Here is a 26,410-nt window from a genome sequence, read left to right as displayed (position 1 = left end):
GTCTTTAATTTGCACTAAAAGCATTTATTCGAAGGAGAAGGTGATTCAAAAATGTGCATATAATTTCTACAGACTACAAAAAACATCTAAAAGGTCAAATTCTTTTCAAGATATTTTTTTGTAAGTTTTTGTGGAAATAATATGGCTTCATATAAACAATTGAATGGAGGCTGGTGTGTTCCAAAAGCATGTGCACACAGGGGCATCGGATGCCCCTCCTGCCCTCAATTTTTCTGTGGATGGGGAAGCAATAGTACCCTTTAAAGGTTATGTAAGCTACTGCACATTTTTCAATATACCAATTTGTGCAATTCGCTTTTGGCCTAATCATAATGTTACAATTACATTTTTGCCTCAAAATAATATTCACGACACAAAAATCTGTATCGTAGTAGATTACATCATTGTAACATAGCATGATGCCCTTCTGTGCCATTGTTCTTTGCATATGGGACACTTGTATTATTACTCGATAATGAGCTGATAGATGAGCATTATCGCTATATCTTATCTTAAAACTTAAAAAAAAAGTTGGCCTTACAGCAACAAAAGTGCCCTTTTTTCATAATCCTGCTTCCCCAGTCAAAAATCGTTTCGGCGCCCCTGCGTGCACACTGCACAATTCTCTAGCACATGACTAGGGAACTGTGTTCTGAAGGCTAGTGCAATTCGTTATTACCACAGCGAACTCGCAGCATCAGGCAAAAACAGGTTGTTAAAAACTACATTGTGAAGTAGATGGCAATAGTTGCACCATTGATATAGCCTAAATCAAAAAATTTGATATATTTGACTTTAACCCTTTCACTCACTTTGCATCAGATACAGATTTCAATATCTACCCATCTTTTTCGATTTTGCCATTTTTGCACTCATATATTATCATATCGTATCACATATATATAATTCAAAAAGTTTCTGTGTAACCAAAACTTTATTTAATACGAAATGTTAATTTTTTTAAATGCTCTCCATTTATAGTTAGTATTTTTATGTAAGTACCGGTAGTGAAGAAATAAAATGAAGTCCCAGTAGAAATCTTGTTTTGTGTACTATTAGGGAACGTTCAAATATTACGTAACGCCTTCGAGGGGGAGGGGGGGGTTTATGCAAAGCGTTACGTTAGCGTCACATCGGGGGGGAGGGGGTTCAAGCAAAACGTTACATAACGCTTTCGAGTACGGAATGGTAGTTTTTTGTGCTGAATTTGTAGTGAAAAAGCGTTACATGGGGGAGGGGGGGATTGAAAAAAGCGTTACGTTGGCGTTACATGGGGGAGGGGGGGGTCAAAAATTCAAAAAAAAAGCGTTACGTAATATTTGAACGTTCCCTTAGGTGTAACTTTCTGTGTTGGTGCCACCTTCAAAGCAAAAATATGCTGCTTGAGGCAAGCTTTGGTTTCTGGTCTGTGCCACAGATACTCCGAAATAAAAAAATATTAGTCAATGAGAAATGCAAGTTTGGCCCGCGGTGTAACCCAGATACACAAATTTGACATAGCATTATGCAACGTTGCACAGCAATGGCATACAGCATGACTAATGTACATGAGCACATTGCATCCAGCTGCATTAAAAGTTGTTTACTGACATGTTTTGATTGGGTTGGGGAAAATTTCTGTTTTACAATGGTTTTTGTCAATATTCTGCGTTTAGTTGTAATATTGGTTCCATTGCAAGCTTAGATCAACTGCTTAAACACCATAAAAGAATAATCAGAACTACCGGTATTACGTTTAGTGATTATTATGCTGCCTACATATTACCACTTTTCAATAAATTGGCAGTTTATAAGTTAGATGTAGTAAAGTTAATGCATGAAATACATTTCGAATCATTAGGCCTACCACAGATGGAATACGGTACTCAAAATTTGAAAAAGTAAATACTGTATATATACTTTATGGTCATTATTACCTACTTTTCTGCCAAGAATTCTATTAAACTAACAGCTAGAACAATGTAAAAACCTACATAATCCTTCAAAGGTAAAGCATAATTTTATTGTTTGATGTATTGGTTCTGGTACAAAAGCCAAATTAGTGCCCTTGGCATTGTGTTTTGTCATCTAATTTCCTTAGTTTCCATCTGTTATTGTCGTTTATTTATAGAAGGTGACTGATGACCCCTTGCTGGGGTTTTCTTTTTTTTGGTCATTGACCGATTTTTTAACAAAATGTCTGAAACAAATATATATAGTCAATTCGGTCAAATTATTAGTCAATTAGCTATATATATCTGACCAAAAATGACCGAAAAAAATTAAATTGACCGAATTTTTTCAAGTCATTTCGGACAAATGACCAAAAAGTCTCAGCAAAAAAAAAACCCAGACCCCTTGTAGTCTTTGCTATCTCCTTTTCATTCAGTAGGAATCGTTGGTTATTAATTTCTTCATGGTCATTAATTTTGTTATGTCTGCTGGCAGAACATATTTATATGTTTATAAGCTTGATTGATTCATCATCTTTAAAGTTTTGATTTTGTTTCAAACCGGTGAAATTGGCTGATTGTTTTTTTGCAGGGATTGTCTTCATTTCTTTTCACCATCTTATTGTGTCTATTCAGAGAAAATGCCTTTCAGATAAAATTTCCTTTTAAGCATTTTCTCGCACTGTCTAACTCTGTTTGTCCTGGTGAAGTATTTTTTTTTTGCGAGAAAATTGATCGTGGCCGACCTGACGCAAAGACATCTCACCGGAAGACTACGGACATAAATTCTATTTTATCTATCGAGCATGCCTTGATTTGTGCAGATACTTTTTGTTTGCCGATGTTTAATTCTAATCACATTATTATCACCAGACACTTGCTGTGATGCAAAAATTATCCAACTTTCATTTACAACATCAGCTAAGCACACACTAAAGAGGCTACTTCATCAACATTTTCTGTTTTATATTTGTCGCTTTAAAAAAAATTGGACAATTTCTGTATTACAATACATTTTCAGTAAAAAAAATTGGGATGGAAATTTAACCTGATTACTTGAATTTGGGGACAACAGCAAGTACTTCCACATAGTCATTCCCACAAGCACAAACCTGGAAAAATAAACTTGCTACCACTGTCACCATAAAAATTCACTAGCAATGACACAAGCCAGTGGCTAATCGACAGAAATCTTGATATTTAGCGACAACAGGAAAGAAGAACAGCCAAACTTCAGCCGTTTTTTCTTCTCCAGTTCTGGGCTAAAGGTGATGTGGCTCCAGCCAAGAGCTGGAGTTGTTTGTGCAAGCTCACCACCGTGTTTCTACCGATTTTAAAACTATTAAAGATTAAGTCTAATCACGTAATTAAGTATTACCAATCACATCAAATTGTCTATTACTCTTAGTGGGACATGGTCAAATTCATCATCTTGGGCGAATCCAATCTTCTGTATCATTGTAATAGTGCAAGAATACACTTGTTTCCTCTAACATTGGTTTTAAATGTAAGGTCAAAATTTGGATAAAGAAAAACATTAAAAAACTTCAATCTCTTAAAAGCAATATTGAATATGGTGGATAGAATACGTTTCTAAATTTGAAATCTAGACCCAAGTTTATTCCTGAAGTCCCAATTCTCTTGCTGGAATATTCTTCCAGCTTTTGGCCAAGATCTTGCCCCCAGTACATCCCTATTGGAATAAATTCAACACTAGTGTACAAAAATATCTGCACAATGTAAGAGAGCATACAATTCACATCAAGTAGTCTCACATGTCCGTGCGACAGGTGGGCCGTGGTCAATAGTGTTTCATCAAGTAGGCTATGACAGAATATTTTGATCTTCATGCCAATTGTTGTGTTTTGACGCACAATGACGAAAAAACAGTATCTTTGAACTATGTTTGAGAAAGCTTTCAGGATCAGTTTACTACAGGCATAATTGTGTTTTGATTGATGCTTCAGTTATAAGGACATCTCCATTAACTTTGAATGTTTTCAGGTCACTGTTGGTAGTTTGCAGTTTTGTTAGAACAATGAATGATTCTGTAGATCCGCTGAGTTTGCTAAAAGCCCTTTCACCGCTATTAAATGTGAAAGGTGGAGTAATTGGAGTGGAAGAGATGGAGAAAATTGTCGCGTAAGTATATAATTAATTTGCAATGTTGGTTTGTAAAATAACTAAACTTATATAATAGCTTAATTTACGGGTGAATATCTTAGTGAATTACCGGCTATATGCATTAAACACATGTGATTTTGTACTCAGATACGTGACACAACTGCTTCTTTATGCGTAGCACACAAAAGTTCAGTGTGTTTAATTTATCAGCATTTGAAATTTATCATAGCATGAGGGTTAGGGTGGCCAAAAAAAAAAAATCGAAATTTTTGTTCGCACACTCTCATTTGAGGAGAATTTATGAAAAAATAACACTGAAAATTTGAAGTCAATCTGACAAGAGGAAGTGCTCTCCCACCGACCTTTAAATTTGCTTTCTTTGGCAAAATTTTGAATTTTCTTTTACATAACAGGCCTTGAAGTTCACGGCAGACATGTCCGCCGTCACAGCATGTGATGTCCGTGGGAAGTACCATCTAGATCGGTCATATTTGTCCGCCGAGAAATAACACAGGAGCTAGCGATACAAATCGTCTTTGCATAGCATGAACATTGAACAATTGTTGCGAGAATATAATTTCCATGTCAGCTGCCTGTACCGGGTGTTCTTCGCCGTCTCTACTACAAGATGAAGAGTGAAGATCAATAAGGTTACACTGCCACTTGCTTGCAGTACAGTTGCAGATGAAATGATGTTCTTGTGGGTGAAAGCTAATATCGCTATCACTGCAAAGACTTGCGTTGTTGCCAAACTGAAACACACCCATCAAGTGCATATTCGAGTTTTTCATGGTTTTGCCACCTTTTCCCGTTCATTAACGTGGTAGTAGGTCTATATTGATTTTTGTAGTTAGTATATTTTTCGTCCCGACGCGTTAATGACGAAAAATAAAATGATTGATTGAGTATCAAAGCACAAAGGTCACAGGCGAAATTCAGCTTCCCAGTTGACCTCAGAAGCTGACTTCACCCAGAGCTTAAGTGCATTATTTGATATTGGATATGCTGACTGGGAACGCCGCTCAACAATACCAGAAGACTGCCAATTTTTGATAGACCAACGTGGTGCAGGACAGATGGTGGTGACAACAGAAGACCCAATGTATCGGCAAGCTGCTGCAAAGTATAGAAATCTCAAAGGTGATGAACAGAGGCGCAACAGAAATCGCATTGATCCAGTACCATCAATTGCTGCTGCTCTCACATTTGAAAATTCCTCAGAAGATGATAAAGATTCTTCCAGTGACCCACTGTTTGCACCACCATTTCAAATAACACCAAAACAAAAGAAAACCCAGCAGGAACAGCCATTATCAAAACCCTGCATTATCGATTAATTAATCCACTGTTTAATGCAGCACTGGTCAGAACTCTAATGCTCTAACATCAAGTTGTCAAGCAATGATGATCGTCACTCCTGCTCTTGCTGCAGCTGGAGTTGATATAAATGAATTGACAATGTCACATTTCTCTGTCATGAATGCTCGGGAACACACCACTTGAAAGCTTTGCAGCTGCAGTGCGGCAAAAATTTAAAGCAACTTGTTACTCATTGCGATGTAAACGTTTGACTAATGCCACTGGCACAAAGTGCGACTCTTTGACCATTGTAGTTTCTGGTATGCATGTTGAGAAACTGCTTGGCATTCCGAATCTGCCTATTGGAACGGGATCACTAATGGGCCAAAAAGTAGTGGAATTCATATACGAGTGGGAAGGTGTAGCAGAGCAGTTAGCTGCACTTGGTTTTGACATAACACCAAGCAATATGGGAATCCACACTGGAGCTTTCGTGCAGCAGGCATTTAATCGAAGGTTTTTGCAATCTTGCATGCCAACATGATATGTTTGAAATACCGTATGTGCTTCTGCAGTGTTTGATAACTTTTTTCCTTCAAGAGGGCCAGAAATAGACCTGTTCAGCCGTTTCAAGGCGCAATGGGACTTCATAGTAAGTTCGACTGCATTGATAGCGATGGCATTGGTGCAGGATGTTTGAACAAACCGGAGAAAGCTTGGCTTCAGTCTCGTCATACAATTGTTATCGATGATGTTCACCAACACTTGGTGAATTTGCAACCTCGTGAAGACTATAGACAGAGAGTTTGCACAACTTGTTCTTCAATTGTTAGGAGCAAAAGTGGGTTTTGAAAATAAATTTTATGCTCCTGGCTCCTATCACAGGGCGAGGTGAATGGCAAAAAGCATATATTGCCTTAAAATCTTTGGATTTCGCCATCAATTCAACATGAGCAAACAAGAGATTGAATCACTGTGGAGAATTTGCCTGTTTATAACTACCATCATCAATATCTGCCCCTACAAAGGACCTAGCAATGCTACAGCTCACATAGTAATATAAAGAAGTTGACAATGCAATTTCTCAAGTGGCACAAAAAAAGTTGAGGTTGCACTTGTGGTACATCAGTGAGGATCTTGCTGCACTGCCTTTATTCAGTGATAACATCACAGATGATGTAAAGAAGGCTATCGTTAATGCTCTTAAGAAAGATCCATTTCCTGAAGATGTTTGTTGTGTTGCCCCAAACAAAATTGTCAAGTTTCAACGTCTCTCTTTGGCACAGTTTGTAACACGGCGTTCACTTAACCTTTTCAAGTAACTTCATTTGTCAAAAGAATGTCTAACTGCTTCTGTCAACACATGGCGTGATTGTGAAGATTACACAGAAGCATGCAAGGTTGTGTGTGATCTCTTAGTCGTCAATGATTGTGCAGAGCGGCAGCCAAATTAGCTACTGACTTCAATGAAGTCCTTACAAAAAATGAACAACAGCGCCAGCTCCTCTATCAGGTAGTCGAGCACCACAGAAAGCTGCTTCTAACAAGTGCAAGTAAAAGCCAACATACCAATAGCACCACTAAATAAAGTCAACGGCTTGACTCTAGTCTTTACAAACATTTCTTTTGCATTTTCTAGGCAATGTGTTGTCAATGTCACCTGAAGCGTTGCGATCGTGATTTGTGAACGTACTTTTATGCGGTTTTCGCTAAAGTTTAGTGCATTTAATTTCATACCAAACGCTTGTTAATGTGATCTATTTTGTGTATTATTCATGTTTTTGTGCATGTGGAAACACTTGTTGTATCATAAATTCAGAGTAAAACAATGGTTAACACAAAAATGCTGCAACTGCAAAGTAGTTAAGTCAAAAAAGAATTACGTCACATATTCAAGAATTTTTGACGAATTATGCCAAAGAAAGCAAATTTAGAGGTCGGTGGGAGAGCACTTCCTCTTGTCAGATTGACTTCAAATTTTCACAGTGTCATTTTTTCATGAATCCTCCTCAAATGAGAGGGTGTGCAAACAAAAATAAAAAATTTCAATTTTTTTTTTGTCACCCTAATGGAGATGGTGCAGAGGTGTATCCTGGTTGGTTGAGCAAGGGAAGCAATAAGACTCGTAGCGTGTTTTCTAGGGGGTCCGGGGGCATGCCCCCCCGGAAAAAATTTTGCAAAATTATACTCAAATATTGGATTATAGTGCTTTCAGGAAACACTTTTAGGGTAATATTTGTATGAAATTTATAAGCAGATAAACAGCTAGTAACTTATTAAAGGTAGCTCTTAGACACAAACGGGCAAAAAATGCGGCTAAAATGAGAAAACACCAAAAACTCAGCTACAGCTACCTACTGCAGTACTGCTGTAGTAGCTTAAGCCAGAATTCATTTCAGTCAAGTTCAGCCTAGACGTCACATATCCTGTCTTATGCTAAAGTCTATCTAGCCAGGATAGCAGTGTAAAGCCAACATTTGGGTCAAACTTTTGCTTACTAGGCCGATATTATAACCATAACAGCGCCTTAAATTTTAGCCCACTTGCACAACATCCAACAAAGCAGAGTTGCCAGACTATGAAGAGGTCTAAAAGCTAAAATAACACAAAAAAAAGGCCAAGACAAGGAAAACATTAGAAAAAAAGGCCAAATAGATATATTTACCTGTTTCTATTAAAAACAATAAAATGTAGATACTTTTTATGACTTGCACCGGATTTCAATAAATTGTAGCAAAAATAATTCTGAAAGTATAGCCCGAAAAATAGCAAGTATAAAAGGCAAGCCTTAAAGCAGCCGGCGGCCATGGCCGCTAAGTAGTGCTTGAATGACCGCCGGTGCTACCTCCTCAGTTGGCCAATTTGGGCGCCAGTTTCTTCTAGCTAATTACCGTATTTAATTTTGCAATAGAATGATCATGGATTAACTGTCGAAAATGTCTAGTATCAAAGAGTGACGCAGAATTAGGTCAGCGCGTCATAATCACCACTGTTGTATTGTGTGGCAACATTTGCTATTGTATGGAAAATATCACGCTGCGATCACCAACTATAAGTCTTGTTTGTAATTCCCAATGTTTATTTTAGCAAAATGTTAATCCGAAGTGCTAATTTACATCGGCTCGCAATATTGTCGTGTTTATGTAGATTCAATGTTGTCGGACATTGAATCGTTGTGAAAAGGGAGAACTACCCAGACAAATTCGTCATTTTTACCCTGATTTAACGACTGCAAACGTAGAATCAATGTAAAAATGACGGATTTTGTTGTCTGGGTAGGTTAGTTGACATCCGAGGGGAAAACACGTGTCTTCAGAGTTGAGAAAAGTTTCCGCTGTGGGTTAGTGACTTCACAGTTCACACCTTAAATGGTGACATCATAAAATAAATGGTCAGGTTTTATGAAAGGCGGTATGCAGTTGAAACAATTTACTGAGCAGCGAGCAGTTGAAACAATTTAGTGTCGTAAGATGGTCCCGCAATACCGGATTACAATCCCGATAAAGCAGTTATTGTGTGGTACAGCGATTCTATAGCAGGACGTCGCCCAGACTTCAACAACACTAAGTGATCATTTTGGCACTGTTGCAAGTTTAATTCTATTTACTTGTGCTATCGTTATTTGTATTTTGGCCTCCAAGCACGCAGATTTGGCCGCCGAGAAGGAGCTCTCGGTAGGCCACGATGGCTGCCGGGAAAAAACACGAGTTTTAAGGCCTGAAAGGACTGTAGCGGATGAGTTTTAATCCGCCTCATTACGAGTATTAAACAAGTATAGAGCATGCATTGAACAATGGTGAACATGGTTTCATCTGGTAAGGTTACAATATTTGAGAAATATTGATTATTATGCATTTTAAAGAAATAATTTAAAAAAAGCCTAATTTGAGGAATGGCCAATCTGGTAACCCTGCGACAGGGAAGCGATTGAAAAGTTGCTTCCATGGATTAATTAAAAGAAACATAAATTGCGCAAACTTTGCGCTGCTTTTTTCCTTTCTTTCTCACTTGTTTCTTAGTATAGCAAAAACGAGAGCAAGGGAAGCGATACGAATCTTTGCTCCGTAAGCTTTCAACTTTTTAAAAATTGAAACCGAGCTGAAATCATATGGGGATATAAGTTATAAACCGTTCTAATTCGTATTCAGGTAAAGAAATTACGAAACCGTTTTACTAAAAAATATCATTTTCTCTTTTTTCAATTTTTTTAACTTTGACAGGGGAAGCAATGCTTCCCTTGAGGATACGCCCCTGAGATGGTGTATAAGAATGTTTGACAGTGTAAATTGTTTTCTTTTGGAAAAGATTGGTTAGATATATTTTGACAATGTGCCAGATTTTACTGTATTAATTTTTATTTCAGATTTATGAATGACTGTAGACAATTGGTGAGCCGCTGTGTGTATTTGAATGTGCTGCGAGTTACAGAGAAAAATGCTGTTTTGGAGAAATTTATTGTTGAAGGTGGATGGACAATCATGAACAAATGGTTGGTGGAAGCTAAGAGTTCAGAAAACATGGCTTTAATTCTAGAAATTATGAAGGTGAGAGTAAAAAAAATTAAAGGTACCGTACCAAATACCAATGAAAGCTTGTACTGTATTCATTAGTTTTTATTTACTTTATGTTATCTTGATAATAATCATTTGCTATCTCCGCTTGCAGCAGATTGCGCATCAACATGGGTTACTTGACAGGGCTCCATGTGATTTTATGAGCCGTACTGCTTCCATGCTGGCTCAAGGCAGATTGGAAGAGGGTGATATGTCACCAGATTATTACCCGATTTATCCTCACTGCGTTATGCAAGAAAGAACACATTCGGTACCCTTTTTAAAGTCTTTGGTATGACCCGACCTGGAATCGAACCCAGGGCTAGCAGCACCAGAGCCGAATACGATAACCACTGAGCCACGGGTGCTGGTGTTATCTTGATATTGCTTGTTAAAAGTGAAATCTTTCTGTTATCATCATAGAATAGGTTGCTTTTATCATTATTTTCCTTTTGTGCAAACTTGTGTGATTGTCCAATACTTGTACTCGATGGAAAATGATTCATGCTCTTTTGATGTTGAAGGCAACTATTAATTATCAAATTTGTGATGTTTTGCACACTTATTTCTTAATGGTATGAATTTTCGTTCATTGTAAAATATTTATTTTACAAAGTTTGTATGTTCACAGTCTTTCACACTTTTCTGTAGTAGGGTAGGCGGTTCTGTTATTGGTTGCACAGTTATTGTAGAAGTGATATTTTGGATTTCTTAATGGTATTTTCTGTTCGTACATTATGAAGTACGGTACCGGTATGTTACTAGATTAATTCAGTCATTTCAGTTGTTGGAGATATTGAAATAACATAATATTGAAATAATATAATATTGAAATAACATAGATCTGAAATATTATTTGTTACCAAACTGAGAAAAGATCACAGGGATCATGATTATTCTGTTGCGTTCGGCCGACCTGTCACAGGGATATCTCACCGTGAGACTTTTTGATATGAATTCTATTCTATCTTGCCTGATGCATAATATGTATTTTTTCTTACTAATGTTGAACTCCTATTGCAATGTTTTCACTACTTGTTATAATGCATAGGTTATCCAGTTATTTTTTAAACAAGGCCATACAAGCAGTAAACAAACAAAATCTAATCTGCAACTCGATGTAAAATGATGTCACCTATGATGCATTGTGTTGATACTGGGTGTAATTTTGCTTCACATAATAGAAGGCTCTAAAATAGAATATATAATTGATAGATGAGGGACTGTTCCAAAATGATTATATAAGATGCTCTCTAATGGATGCTAGAATCGTTGTTTAGGTTGTTGAGCAACGTAGTTATACGGGATTTGGTACTGCCAACACCGGGTCTGCTACTATTCGGTGAGTCCGATTCGGTGAGTTTCTATCCTCTAACCCCTAACCCTAAAACGGCAATGATAATTAGGCTACGGTACCCGATAATTTAAAAAAAAAAATTGAAAAAATCCCCCGTTAAGGGATCGGACTCACCGAAACGGACTCACCGAAACGGGCCATTCCGGCCAACACCAGCTACGCTGAAATACTACGGTAATAAATATATGTGTTACATGGTTTGAACATAGATCTTCAAAACAGTTGTTTTTGCACCCTCACAAAGTTTTAACAAGCTACCCTATAATAAATAATACGGCAAAATAACTTTAAAGTTGAAGTGCTCTCGAGCTACAATACAGTGAATGTGTTGATTTGATGATGTAGATTTTGTTTGTTTCAAATTACTGTTTCCAACTGGGTTCACTCAAAACCCGGGGTTTTTACGTTTTTTTTGCTACCCGAAAACCGGGGTTTTAAAATCACGAAATCCGGGTTTTTAGACAGAATGGGAAAAAAGTTTATCTGCTTCCGTCAAGCTGTACGCTATTTATACTGTTCACTATCTATTTTTAAATCTATCGCATTTAGCTGTATAGTATCATATTACACTCTCCTGCTGCCTCCGCAATTCAGAACAGAATCACGTTGAACCAATTTTACGATACGATTTTAAAGTACACTATTAAAAAAATGCAGCTTGCCGCTCAGTTGTAAGGAGATCAAGACAATCGTTGCAAAAGTTTGCAAGGCAGTGAAGATATTCAGAACATCAGTGGTGCGCAATATACAATTTACAATCTCAAAATGTTGAGATTGAAGAAATGTGTGCAAAAAAAGAGAAATGTGGAACTGATTCAATACGTATTCAAAATCTCCCACCTACCTGGACTAATACGAAGACCAATACAGACACTAAGTTTGGAAGCCAAAAATTGCATCCTCAGCAAAATTCCTTTTAGAAAAGACTGTACTCATAGATCCCTGACGGTCATATAGATGATGACAGAAAGTGTTGAAGTTGAACTCATTAAAGAGTACAAGGTCAAGATTCTTTCTGAGGAATTTGTTTCATTTCTGAAAGGTGAAAATCCTGACTTCGAGGTCATTTCTCCACAGCAAAGAATACTGTAGCCTAGTGAACAAGCAATGTGTTTTTCCGCTGTAAACAAAGCAACTGAAAATCATTCTATCTTGCTTAGCTTACAATCAACTCATTTCAGTGGAGCCCGAGGGAGCTTATTCATCCATAGGACTATTCGTCACAAAACTGAGAAACAAGCTAAAATTCTCAACGTTTTGATTTTTGTGCGGTACCGTAATTTTATAAAAATCACTTGGCAACAACGTGTTTTTGCGATAAACGTTCAATTGAAGTGTGTTTTCTCTTGTCTGTATATATATATATATTTTAAGTAACAATAAGTTTAATATCTGACCAAATCGCATTTTATTCAAAGTCAACCCGTTTTTTTTTCAAATACCCGAAACCCGGTCTTAAAATTTTGTTCGAAATTGATAACACTATTTCAAACAGATGTTGGATAACTTTGCGTCACAGTTAAGTGTCTAGTCTAGTGGGAAAATTATGATGGAAATTTAACATTGGTAAACAAAAGCATCTGTGCAAGGCAAGATATCCTCAATGTATAAAGTAGAATTCGCGTCTAATAGTCTCGCTGTGCCTGTGAGATGTCTTTACGACATGTTGACCACGTTAAAATGTGTAGCCGATTCACAATTTTGTTAATTTCATGCTCTTTGGTAACTTTCAACCATTATTCAGCTTTACTACTACTTGCAATAGCAATGAAAGTCAATTTAAAAAAAAAAAATTTTGTGCAGGTAGTTAAGGTCATTATTGGTTTAAGCACAGACTCTATACCTTTTGTCATTTTAACCAATATTTTTCGTATTGTTGATGTATTTTTGGTTAGACTTATGATGGTACAATTCTATATACATACTATACTCTTTCGTGCCGTTTTCCTTTTATTTCGCCTTTGATTGTTAGTTTTTCCATCAATTCTTTGACGTAGCTAAGTGAAACGTTTTTCATTCCTTCGCACTTTCATCATTTGATTTTTGTGCTGTTTGCTTTCCGCTTAACTGAAGATGATCTAGCTTCTAGCTGATCGAAATCGATTTTTAGCTATATATATATGATTGAACTGACTCGTGTGAAAATAAATTTCTTTGCAGCCATGAAAGTATTGCTATTAGTAATCCTTTTTTTAGAGTAGATCTCGGTGCTCGAATTACGTAGTCTTGCTACCCTTTGTCACTGCTAGTAGGCAGAGAATAACAATGGCTTAGAATTGTTACACTAAAAGTATATATGTAGGACCTTTTAGGAATGCTCATGCAAACCTTGCCAAGAGTGAAGAAGAAAAAGCAACAATCATACAAATTAATTTTCGCTCCTATGAGCCATGCATGAGTGTGATAGAATTGAAACTGACGATATTAACTTGAATTTATTATTTTTAGTTACTTCAGCGTCTTCCATTGAGAATCGACCATTTCAAAGAAAACAGTACTCCTAAGTTGGTGAAAGCGCTAGCAAAAACAGACAATATCCCAAGTAAGTACAGTCTACATGTTCAAAAATTGAAATCATCTGTGATTTCAGAGCTTATTTATATTATATTTAGGATTCTATTTGAATGTGTCCTGATGAAGCCACTTCTGTGTAGCGCAAGCTTTATGAAGGACCCTTGTTTTCTGATTTGATACACGGTGGCATAAAATTTATATATACAATGTGATTTGTTTGAATAGTTTTATTATTTAGTGAATTGGAATTACTTTTGAAGTTGTATTTGAATGAAGTACTGAATACTGATATTGGAAATGATTGTTGTGTTTCGGTTGTTTGCACAGTGTCAGTAGTCAACAGTACCGTATATAAAATTGCATACCAGAATGTAAAGAGCTGTTCATGGGTTCACGACATATTGGCGTTGTCGCTTTGACTTCTATTGTACTGGATTCCCATCATCATGACTATTCCGAGCGGAGTGTTTTTTTATTGAGTGAAAGATTGATTACTACAGCTTGGTGTTTGATCCATGGGCATAAAGCGATCGTACGTAAAATGTTCTAGCAAAAAGTAAGCGGCTTTAGCATACGTTGACAGTAGGTAAACGCAACCAGCCATCGCTCTCGTTTTTAAATCTCGTGTGATTTTGCTGAGAATTTGTTGTAAGTTCTTGATTAAAGGCTTGTTATTTATGTAGTTTGCTATGCCTATAATATTCCCAACTCGATACCGCTTGGCTATTTTTCCACCTTGTATGGTATGAAAGAAATAAGCGGGTATGTCAACGAACTGCTTTACCTGTCTGATGTTGATGAATGCTACAATGCAACGTTTTCTTTTATTTGTGTGCTCCAGGTTTCTTATCAAAAGGTAATGCAACCACCTTTTTGATGAAAAAAAACTTGAACAGCCGAAAAGTATCCATTTATATTTTACTGTGTTTGAACGGTTGATATGTCGGTCAGATTTCATTTCGAACAATTGATAAATTCAGCGCATTTCACATCGTAATTATTTTGTGTACCGGTACTCCGTTGCATTAATGATATCATCAGTTTTCTGACTTTGAAATGATTTATAGTAATTACTTGTTATTTGCAACGCCATTGTTTTTGTTATTCATGCATGGTGAAGGTGTTAGGTTGGCATGTTTTTGGTTTGTTATTTATAAAGTTTTTGAATTAATTGCCTAATTGTGCATACTCTTTTGTCTTTATTTCGCCTGTTACGATGCGTCACTTTGTAGCCAGCATAATTACGATCTAAAATGGGATAATTTGCTTGTTTAAGTGAATGTATAGACACAGAGAATGCCTGATTAAAATCTGCCAATGTAATTTTTGGTAGCTGTGCTGAAAATTGGGCGCGTGATTCATAAGAGGTGTGCAAACGCATCCGTGGACTCGTGCAATTTTAAGCATAATACCAGAATCTTGCAGCTTAGTGTACATATTTTGTAAGTGAGCGATTGGAATTAGGGTGTGATTATGCATAATATATACAATATATATATTGTTGAAAGTGGTTTGCAGTTGCAGTCTCAAAATGTGTACAAATTGCGCTTGATGTGGAATTAATATACAATTTCCTTTGATTGAAAGACGTAAATGTAATATTGACAGATGGCTTTATCTGATGATTGTTTGGGTTAATTAAGTAGATTGAATAAACAAAAAAAATTGTGTTAGTCATAATTTTAATAATGCTTTGTTTGCGTTGGTTTTGAGACTCACATTTTCTAAGAAAAGAAACGCTGCAGCAATAGTGCCACATGAATATTTTTTTCATTTCTTGAAGAATGCAGTGTACTCACATAGTCACATATAGCCTATGTCAATTTTGATGAAGGAAGTTGGGTTTAAGGTTGCTTTACATAAAAAATGAAAAGTGAACGCGAGTGACCTTTAGTCTTTACTGTTCCATTTGTATGCAAATGTCAACTCTGTTTCAAGAGATGATAAACTGGCGTTGTCCAAACTGAACAGTGGACAGTTGGACATCAGTGTAATTGTTTATGTTTATTATAGATAAATTTTGTTATCGGCTTATTTACACACTTGGTTTGTTGGAATTGTAAATTTTACAAATGGCAATGTTACCTGGCCTTGCTTCACAGCCCAACCATAGTTTGCATTTAATCCATCTGCAGTAACAAAGCACTGCTTTTATACAGCTCCACAAAAGTTTGTATTAACCTGATTTGCGAATACAAGTTTGATGTCTATGGAAAACGCTTCTTCACCTGTTAAAGGCGTTTCAGATTAAATGTTATGTAAAACTTCATATGCAGATTTACATGCCAGTTGATTAAGTGCTTATTTAATGTTTTCTTGTATTGGCCAAGTTGTTGACTGTAGTAACGTATAATTTCGTTTTTGTGTTTGTAGAAGTCAAATCTGTAGCTTCCGCCCTCATGGCTAGTTGGTTGGCAATCATAAGGGGTTCATCATCAACAGCAGGTATGTTTTTGCCTTGTCATACTCAATAATACGTATATATCGCATAAGTTTACATGCTTACTACATTACTTATAATCATAAAGCCACTGGCTGCTGCATATAACAGTACTGTGTAATAGCACAGCATAAAAAGGTATAACAAGTCATATAAAGCTATGAGAAGGAATGATGAAAACTTGTATAAAAACTGTCTGTTATATATAACTGATAGCGAGATCGTAAAGCTTAGGATAAATCTGACATACGGTACTGTTATCTGTTAGATCTAGCAATCAAAAAGAAAAAATCAAAGCCTAAATCCAAATCGGAATCTAGTGCTAAAGGCAGTGGCAAAAAAGCTGTCCCTGATTCTAAGCCACCACCTGTGTCAAAAGCTCCCTCATTTGCCAAATTTCGAAAAACAGGTATGCTATTTTTTATTGATTTGTTTGAAAAGTTTTCATGCATATGAACAAAGCATAGCTTTAAAATGTGTTCGTTAAACTTTCATCTCTACGTGCAATAAGAAAAATATAGAGTGTGCATCAAGTTGGTCTGGAAGGCCTAGGCGCTGATATGCTTGCGTGGGTGCAACTACTTTTCATAAAGTTTGCTTTGACGGTGATTAAACTACCGGTATAAATTGTTGGAATAAAACGTTCACAACGTACTCCTTGTGGTTTGATTGCCATTTGTGTTTGTTTAATTGACACTTTATTCGGAAGGATTGGAGCCTGATCAAGAACCTTTGAAGAAACTGCTACCGAAAACTACAGGAACAAAGCGTACTAGTATTGATGATGAATCTGCAATTCCTGAGAAAAAAATTAAAACTGAAGTGAAACCGCAAAAGAAAAGTATGTAAATTAATGTTGAATCTATTAATTTTCATCCGAAGTAAACCTCTTGGTACGTTTAGAAGCATGTTAATCTAGTAACTCGTGCTGTGCAATTTTTCTCGGATTCCTTTGTAACGGTTTACACGAAGGTTTGTAGAATGTTCGATTAAAAAGGTTTGCTATTGAACTTCTATAATAATCATTATTTGACAATGCAATCATGCCTAGTTAAGTGCACAAAATGGGAACTGTGTCAGTAAAAAAATAATAAAATTGCCTGGCAAAAGCAGCAGTTGAAACTGAAAGCTTTGTGGCATGAATTAGTGGTGCGATACTGATGAGCCCAACCTCATGGGTGCAATTCTTGCTACACTCAACTGCCGAGAAACATATGTTTTTGGAAAAGTCTTGATGGCTAGCGTGGAGGCTACACCGTCACCGATATGGTTAGCGAAACGCAATGCTTGTTCTGTTGTTCTATAGTGAGTAGTCAGGGAGTGCTGACTCCAGGAAGATCGCTTCTTAAAAAAAATATTTCGCTAAATTAGTTAAATGAATTAGATTCATTTATTTTTGGATTGAAATCACTAATTTCAGTTGTTATAGCATCTGAAGCACTTACCTGCCGGTGAGTTTCATCATTCTAATGTATTCGGTTTTATATCACCATAAATTCCAGGGAATACATGTTTGATATATAATTGTACAGTATATTGCATGACTAGCCTATTAACTATTGCAGTAACAATTTCTGCTGGATTTATGGACGCACTCAATTCTGTACCAACTGTTGCAAAGCGGGCAGTGAAGCGTAAAGTTACGAAGCCTAAAAATCCATCATCATCTGCCGCATCATTCCTGGACCAGATAGATCCTGTGCAGGATACGGTTGTATTAGGAGAAGGTAATGCAATGCTAAACGATAGTTTCTTGTTAGTCAGTGACATGTTTAGCGTCGTTTTTTGCAACTCTAGGTTGTTGTTATAAGTAACTCGGAGTAAATTTAAATCAACTTGCTCAGATTTTGAGCGATTTGTTCAAACTAGAATAACTTCCGAAATAACGCGTTCTCAATTCGATGGTGATCGAAATGAAACTTTTAAAACTACGTCTTTTATCTATCATTTTATGTTTGCAGAATGGGATTTTAATGGGATGTGCAGAGCCCAAGAGCCATAAACTCATGTTGGGTAATCTTTCCAAAAACTGCTGTTTTTATCTTGAGTGCTAAAAGCTAGATCTAAAATAAAAAAATAGTTGATATATTATATGATGAAAGAAAAATAGCATAATTTTCAAAACGTTTCCTGAGCATGAGTTTAGTTTCAGTTTTTGGGCTCTTTGAATTTTTATTCATAACAAGTACCGTAGCAAAACCGTTTTGTTACTTAGAATAGCTTTTTTTTGCTACTAAATAAAACTTTATTTCTTTTAGTTATACATGTTTAAGTTGACCAAAATTAAATACTTTCTCGACTTTTTCTCCCAGTGGTCTACAAATGTGACTGTACCTTGCGATGCGCTGTTTTCAACCAACTTATTTGTCTTTTCAACAAATTGTTAGTTTACGTTGTGCGATCATCAGTGATGGAATAACCTCCGGCTCTGGCCGTTTTGTTTAAACTCCGGCCCGGAGGTGTGTGCTGCGGCTGTGGTCAAGTACATGACCTTGAGTAAATCCAATCTTATGTATCATTGTTGTATTGTACTACTGCACGAATACACAATTACACAGTTTGCAGGGTTGGAAAAAATCATGATTTTTTAAAAGAAAATCGGATTTTTTTTATTTAAATCGGATTTTTTTGATTTAAATCAGATTTTTTTTATATAAAAAAGCGTCGAGTCTACTTGGGGGGGAAGAGATCATTTTAGTAAGATAGCAGAATTATTTTTAACCCCTTGATTGATTGAAAGGCTTTGCTTTGCAAGTGTTTAATCATTTTTATTATCATATTGTAGGCTAGCCTGTCTATAGACCGGGAGCCCGCGACGTCCACCCTAGGTGAAAAAGTTACCAATTTCTATTCATACAGCGATGTCCGGTGGTATGTGGGTACTCATAATCTGGAAGTCTGCCGGGCCGCCGGTGGTGGGTGTGGGAATGGGGGGCATTTTTCATGGCCCAAAAAATGCGCTAGGTCAGCTGAAATAGTTACCGCTTGAAACTTAGTTGGTTGTAAAGTAAATTGTTTCTAGATGATTGTCTGGTATGTGACAGACATTTTTTGTGGTGGGGGGGCTCTGACAGACAAGTTTTATACCCCCCAAAATTTGCGCTAGGTCAGCTGAAAAAGTTACCGGATAAAACCAACTGATTATTAATCTGTGAGTGTTAAGCTTCACAAAAATATATGTGACAGACAAATTTGGTGGTGGGTGTCCCCTGACAGACGACTTAAAGTAGGTGACCCCCCTAACTGAGCTAGGTCAGCTAAAATAGTTACCGGATAAAATCAATTGAAAATTAATGTGTGAGTGTTAAGCTTCACAAAAATATATATGACAGACAAATTTGGTGGTGGGTGTCCCCTGACAGACGACCTAAAGTAGGTGACCCCCCTAACTGAGCTAGGTCAGCTAAAATAATTACCGGATAAAATCAATTGAAAATTAATGTGTGAGTGTTAAGCTTCACAAAAATATATGTGACAGACAAATTTGGTGGTGGGTGTCCCCTGACAGACGACCTAAAGTAGGTGACCCCCCTAACTTGAGCTAGGTCAGCTGAAATAGTTACCGGATAAAACCAATTGAAAATTAATGTGTGAGTGTTAAGCTTCACAAAAATATATGTGACAGACAAATTTAGTGGTGGGTGTTCCCTGACAGACGACCTGAAATAGGCCTAGGTAACCCCCAGGTTTGCACTAAGTCAATGGATAGGAGGGATTTGTTAGCTGTGCTTTTGAAGTACGGTATACTAAGTAACAGAACGTGATTTATCTACTATTCGACTTCATTTGTCTACACAAATAAAAATAGTTTCAGTGCAAGGAACTATATCAAGTGTTTTTGCATGTGCTTGGCTCACTACAATCTCAGCCAGTAAATCAACTGTTTTCTACATTGGTTTAACGTTTTCAGACGTTGTATCAATTTAAAAAATGGTTGATTTGCTGTCTGAGATCCGGTTGTCTTACTTTTAAATCTTATAAGAAATCCGGCTGTCTTACTTTTAGCGAGTTTGATGATTGGAATTTTACAGTCCTAGTGCAAGCTGGTCAGCTGAAATAGTTACCGGATAAAACCAATTGAAAATTGATGTGTGAGTGTTAAGCTTCACAAAAATGTATGTGACAGACAAATTTGGTGGTGGATGTCCCATGACAGACGACCTGAAATAGGTCTAGGTAGCCTAACCCCTTCCCTTTTTGCACTAAATCAATGACAGGAGTTCCCGCTAAAAAAAACTTGAAGTAGTGTTTTGTTTTATGTGTGCACAACAGAAAATAAGTATTAGTATTACGTATAACAGGCCATTTAACTACTAATGGAATACCGGAATAAAAATGATGCAAATTGAGCAATCACCCAACTTGGGTTAGGGTTAGTTAGATCTATAATAACAATCACTGTTAAGGATAGCCTATTAATACTTGAAAAGTTTTTGTCTGAATTTTTCGTCAACACTGAACAGTCTAGCCTATATAAGAAAAAATGTTTGGCAATGGTGGTGAGTCATTGACTAAAAAAATAATTCCAAGTCAGATTCATCTTCCGAGTCGGAATCTCCGCTCCACTGTTCATCACAACTCTCAATGTCATCCTCATCACTTCTTTTCTCCGATTTACTAAATAGCTCAGATGGTATAGCTGCGCCTTCAAACCAGCCTGGAATGATAACTTCATTTGTGTTTGACCAGCCATAATAGTGACATTTGCTCGTTTTCTTTAACAATTCTGTGATTGCGTAATTGTTTCGCGGCATGCCGGCATCTTCGACTTGTTCTAAGCCTGCAAAATATCTTAACTCTGTTACAGAAGCAGGTCTCTGTGTAACTGTGACACAACATCTTTTTATGGCACTTTTTGAGTTCCGAAAGCCAATTATTCCTTTTACCTGCGACGCAGCGTCCCTATTCGCAGTTTGCTCTAAAGACAGATGGACTGCCGTCCTAGAGTAATCCTTTTTGGTACGCCTAACTGAGAAAGCACCATTATCCAGTATAGCTCTCAGTTTCGGATCCGCGTTTTTTAGTTTGTTGTAGAACAACGATCCCCATCTTGCATAATTTAGACAATTCAGAGCGAAATATATAACCATGTAACCACTTGCGTCGTTCATCCTGACGCATCTCTGCACTTCTCGATAGAGTCGGTTTATTAAGAACACGTAGGACCAATCACGTAGAACCTATAGTGTCCAGAACTGATAGGTTTCACTAAACACTTCATTCATAGACCTATTAAAGCATTCTTCATACTTTTCCCGATGTTCGGTGACGACTGGATTGGCCAAGCATACTTCTACTTTATCAGGGCCAGTTAGAATAGTGGACATGACTTGCTGGAAGTTGTCAATTTCATCTGCATCTAAAGTTGTTAAGAATCGATCGTATAGCTTTCTTTCCATGACGTTGGCTGTAATTTCGTGCACACGAGTACAGTAGCCTACACCTTTTGTAAAATTTCCTGTAATGAACCCTTGTAATGATCCCTCGGCAAGGATCTTTGACTCCGACAATATGGACTCTATCCCGCAATCATTTATGAAGGTTCCTTCTGCTCCGAAAAATGCAAGATCCATGTGGAAATTCCCAAGCATAATGAGGAGATTGTCAAAAAGAGGGGCTTCAATGGCTTGAATGGAGTAGGCTTTTTGTGTAAACAGGGGTGTGCATTGTGCAAGAGCTACGTCATGCGTCACCACGGCGTATTGTTGGTGAGTTTCAGTTGCAACCTTCATGGTTCTAACCAGTAACCAGTCTTTCTTTAACAACGTTATTGTTGGTTGGTAATCTTGTTATTGGGTCCATGTAACATATTCGCTGTAGCGGTAGACAATCCACTCTATTATTGCTCATGAAACCAGCATAGAGTGGAGTTGCAACATCTCTACTTTTGCTGAACCAATACATATCTAGCGGCTTCATTTTGCATGTCAAGATGGACTCTTTCTCCATTATTTCCTGAATATAATCAGATGCTTCTCCCACGGAACGTGATTTTTACTTTCTTCCTGTGCTAAAGCGGAGTATGCAAATTCCGGCTCTAAACTTTTCACATCATTGTAGTTAATTGTGTGGCCTTCCCTGTTAGGTATCTGCAAAGTTAACTTGGAACCTGTCATTGCTTCTAAACCAAGTATTGTGTGCTTCCATGGCTTTACATGACCTCGACTGACGTTATACACAGCATCTGACTACATTGATTCAACTTTTCTTTTCATTGTGTCTGTGTGAGAATCACTGAATTTGGATTTCAACCCACATAATCGTGTGGCAGGCTATAGAAGAGTTGCAATCATTCAGGAAGTTTTGGGGCCATATCCTTCAAGCTCTCTACGATTGTTGGATTTGGGGTTTTGGTTTTGAGTAGCTCGTAAGTAAGTCAATATTTCACCTCGTAAGAGAAGTGCCACTGCACGAATCTGATCATCTTGATTGGCACTATAATCACCTATCAGAGCATATTTTTCTTCTTGGGCGGAGAGAAGTGAGGTGTAAATAAAATTGCCTCCTTATTGTTAGTGCTTTACCAAACTAATGAGAAATTTTCCTCACAAGGTTCTGTGTGGTGTTAGACCATAGCTCAACATCATTTCCTCCATTTACCAAATACTCATCTTTGTAAAGATCAAATAATATTGAAAATAGCATTGGCCTTTGCTTTTGCATCTCTTCCTCAACAAATTCGCATATTATTAGGAAAGGAAGGTTGTGAGTTTGGCAAAATGAAATATTCCAGTTTGTGGTGGTTTGGGGATTGCTTTTAGTCTCTCTATCAAAATGAACCCGGCAAGACTTGTGATACTCTGCTTCTTTGGCAATTAAGTCCACACCACTACGAATTAGTGATTTAATCGTTTCGTTTTTAGAAAACACTGCCCTTGACTTAATGATTCGCATCCATCCATCGTTGAGACCTTAACGGTATTTTATTTTTTATTTTTGTGTTTCTTTTGCTTGGGACAGCAAAATATGCAGGATCATTTCAATAAACCTATTTTGTCCGACTAAGGGAGCGAGCTTCTGCATCTTGTTAGGGAGCGAGCTTCTGCATCTTGTTAGGGAGCGAGCTTCTGCATCTCGACTTTAGCAGAAGATAAAGCAACTGCCTTAGGTTGAAATGTTCTTTTAACTGCTGTACAGGTAAACGTTTTGTGACATGACTGATGAAAGACACCTATGGGTAATGCAGAGGAACTTGTCTGGATGATTTTACGTGCGGTGACAGAAAAGCAATCGGATGATAATAATTGTAGTCGAATGCTTGCAATGTTTTTCCATGACCGTTTTTTTTTCATTGATTCAACGTCTGCAGACGTTGAATTAATGTAAAAAATGGTTGATTTGCTGTCAATGTTTTTTCGAAAGTATGCTTTTTACACTGTTTTTATATCATATTCTTCAACTTAGCCTACTAATATTTATCTATACTCGTTAGATCGCCAATTTGTTGCGTAGCTTAAACTGAATTGTCACTGGCTGCCTGTTTGAAAAGTCTTGTTCATAGAATAACGGTTTGGAGGAATAAAAAACGTAGAGTACTTAATTATTTATTTTTGTGATGTCATATAGTAGCTTATTGTAGGGAGTTTCGAAACAAGTGTTCATTCATGTTAAAAGTGTATCACATAGCTAAATGGTTAGGGTATAGTGCTATAGTCAGATGATCAAGCGCTTTAAGGAGTGAATTGTTAGTAATGTGTCCGTTGCCCACTGTAACACAAAAGCAAATAATCCCTTTCAAACTGATTTAACAGCTTGCACTAGGACTGTAAAGTTCCAATCATCAAACTCGCTAAAAGTAAGACAGCCGGATTTCTTACAAGATTTAAAAGTAAGACAACCGGATCTCAGACAGCAAATCAACCATTTTTTAAATTGATTCAACGTCTGGAGACGTTAAACCAATGTAGAAATCAATTGATTTACTGGCTGAGATTGTAGTGAGCCAAGCACATGCAAAAACACTTGATATAGTTCCTTGCACTGAAACTATTTTTATTTGTGTAGACAAATGAAGTAGAATAGTAGATAAATCACGTTCTGTTACTTAGTATACCGTACTTCAAAAGCACAGCTAACAAATCCCTCCTATCCATTGACTTAGTGCAAACCTGGGGGTTACCTAGGCCTATTTCAGGTCGTCTGTCAGGGGACACCCACCACCAAATTTGTCTGTCACATATATTTTTGTGAAGCTTAACACTCACACATTAATTTTCAATTGATTTTATCCGGTAACTATTTTAGCTGACCTAGCTCAGTTAGGGGGGTCACCTACTTTAGGTCGTCTGTCAGGGGACACCCACCACCAAATTTGTCTGTCACATATATTTTTGTGAAGCTTAACACTCACACATTAATTTTCAATTGATTTTATCCGGTAACTATTTTAGCTGACCTAGCTCAGTTAGGGGGGTCACCTACTTTAGGTCGTCTGTCAGGGGACACCCACCACCAAATTTGTCTGTCACATATATTTTTGTGAAGCTTAACACTCACAGATTAATAACCAGTTGGTTTTATCCGGTAACTTTTTCAGCTGACCTAGCGCAAATTTTGGGGGGGTATAAAACTTGTCTGTCAGAGCCCCCCCACCACAAAAAATGTTTGTCACATACCAGACAATCATCTAGAAACAATTTACTTTACAACCAACTAAGTTTCAAGCGGTAACTATTTCAGCTGACCTAGCGCATTTTTTGGGCCATGAAAAATGCCCCCCATTCCCATACCCACCACCGGCGGCCCGGCAGACTTCCAGATTATGAGTACCCACATACCACCGGACATCGCTGTATGACTAGAAATTGGTAACTTTTTCACCTAGAGTGGACGTCGCGGGCTCCCGGTCTACTAGTGTCTATTGCACGATACTACGACAGTTTATCGAACGACAGTTTATCGAAACGACAGTTTATCGAACGACAATTAATCGAACGACAGTTTATCGAAACGACAGTTAATCGAACAACAGTTTATCGAACGACAATTTATCGAACGGCAGTTAATCGAAAACCTAACCCCTAACCTTTACCCTAACCACTAACCAGTAACCCTAACCCCTAATCATTATCCCCTAGCCCCTGAGTATTCCATTACATATGTGCTTCGTCGTTCGATAAACTGTCGTTTCGATAAACAGTCGTTTGATGAACTGTCGTATCGATAAACAGTCGTTTCGATGAACTGTCGTTCGATAAATTGTCGCGTCACGCTATTGCACATATTTTAAGTAGGTGTGATATGTTGCTTTATACTAAATCATAATGTGCATATCGAGATTGAGGTACGTCTCAGACTGTCATCTCACTACACTAAAATCTTTCCTTACGTTTGAGCACACATTACTTTGCTTTTTTGCTCAACTGATGCATAGCCTGCATAGCCTACTACAACCAGACTTTTTGCAAAGAAAGTTTAACTGTGTAATATAATGATGTTACCGACGTACCATACCAAAACAATACAAGTTCAGATGACACAAAATTGCAGTTTATTTTGCATTGAGAAGTTTGTACATAAATACAAGCTCGCCAGCTTTTGCAGTGCCCAATCGATTTCGAACTTCTGATTGAACCAGACCAAAAGTGGAAAAAACTTGCTCAAAAACTATGTTTAGTGAACAACACTGTTTGTGAACTGCCAAGTAAACTAAGTTGCCTTTTAAAACATGCATAGCCTATAGCCTTAAGTATTTAAATATAACTTTTGTATTACAGAGAAGCAGTGAAACGTTTGTTGATGTATTTATTTTTATTTTAGCAAATAAAAAATCATTTGATTTTTTTAATTGATATTTTTGATTTTTATTGTTTGATTTAAATCAATGATTTAAATCGTTTGATTTAAATCAGCCAACCCTGACAGTTTGGCTGTAACATTGGTCTAAAAGGTATACTTAAGATTGAAAATGGGTTCAAGGAAGTCAATTAAATCCTCAATATCTTAAAAGCAATACTACCTCTATCAGGATAGAAAATATTGCCAAATTTGAGATCTACCCAAAAGTTTACTCTTAAATGGATTCTTTTAAAGGACTGTAAGCATTGTTATGAAGCACCATCTTTAAGAGTGCCTGGTTACTGCCTTCACTGCTTAATGAAAGTGGTATACTAACAACCAGGGCACTAGGGCAGTTGAGATTATAATTTGAGCCCGGTGTACCAACGAGACTCTCACTCCAACAGAAAAACGC

General features: G+C 37.1%; 1 protein-coding gene across 1 annotated transcript in view; it reads left to right on the top strand.

Annotated features, from left to right (window-relative positions):
* Positions 1–3,940: 3,940 nt before the first annotated feature.
* The window catches only part of LOC145764552 (serine/threonine-protein phosphatase 1 regulatory subunit 10-like), a 38,050-nt gene continuing 15,580 nt past the window's right edge, over positions 3,941–26,410 (top strand). Inside the window, exons 1-7 of the mRNA XM_082576174.1 lie at positions 3,941–4,073; positions 9,718–9,898; positions 13,713–13,806; positions 16,152–16,223; positions 16,487–16,627; positions 16,928–17,059; positions 17,784–17,945. Of these exons, the coding sequence (XP_082432300.1) occupies positions 3,970–4,073; positions 9,718–9,898; positions 13,713–13,806; positions 16,152–16,223; positions 16,487–16,627; positions 16,928–17,059; positions 17,784–17,945 (886 nt within the window). The 5' untranslated portion in view covers positions 3,941–3,969. The remainder of the gene's footprint in view (positions 4,074–9,717; positions 9,899–13,712; positions 13,807–16,151; positions 16,224–16,486; positions 16,628–16,927; positions 17,060–17,783; positions 17,946–26,410) is intronic.

This window comes from Aplidium turbinatum, chromosome 2 (genome assembly GCF_918807975.1).
Source record: "Aplidium turbinatum chromosome 2, kaAplTurb1.1, whole genome shotgun sequence".
Lineage (NCBI taxonomy): Eukaryota > Metazoa > Chordata > Ascidiacea > Aplousobranchia > Polyclinidae > Aplidium > Aplidium turbinatum.
Note: the sequence above shows the minus strand (reverse complement) of the source record. Positions and strands in the feature narration are given on the sequence as shown.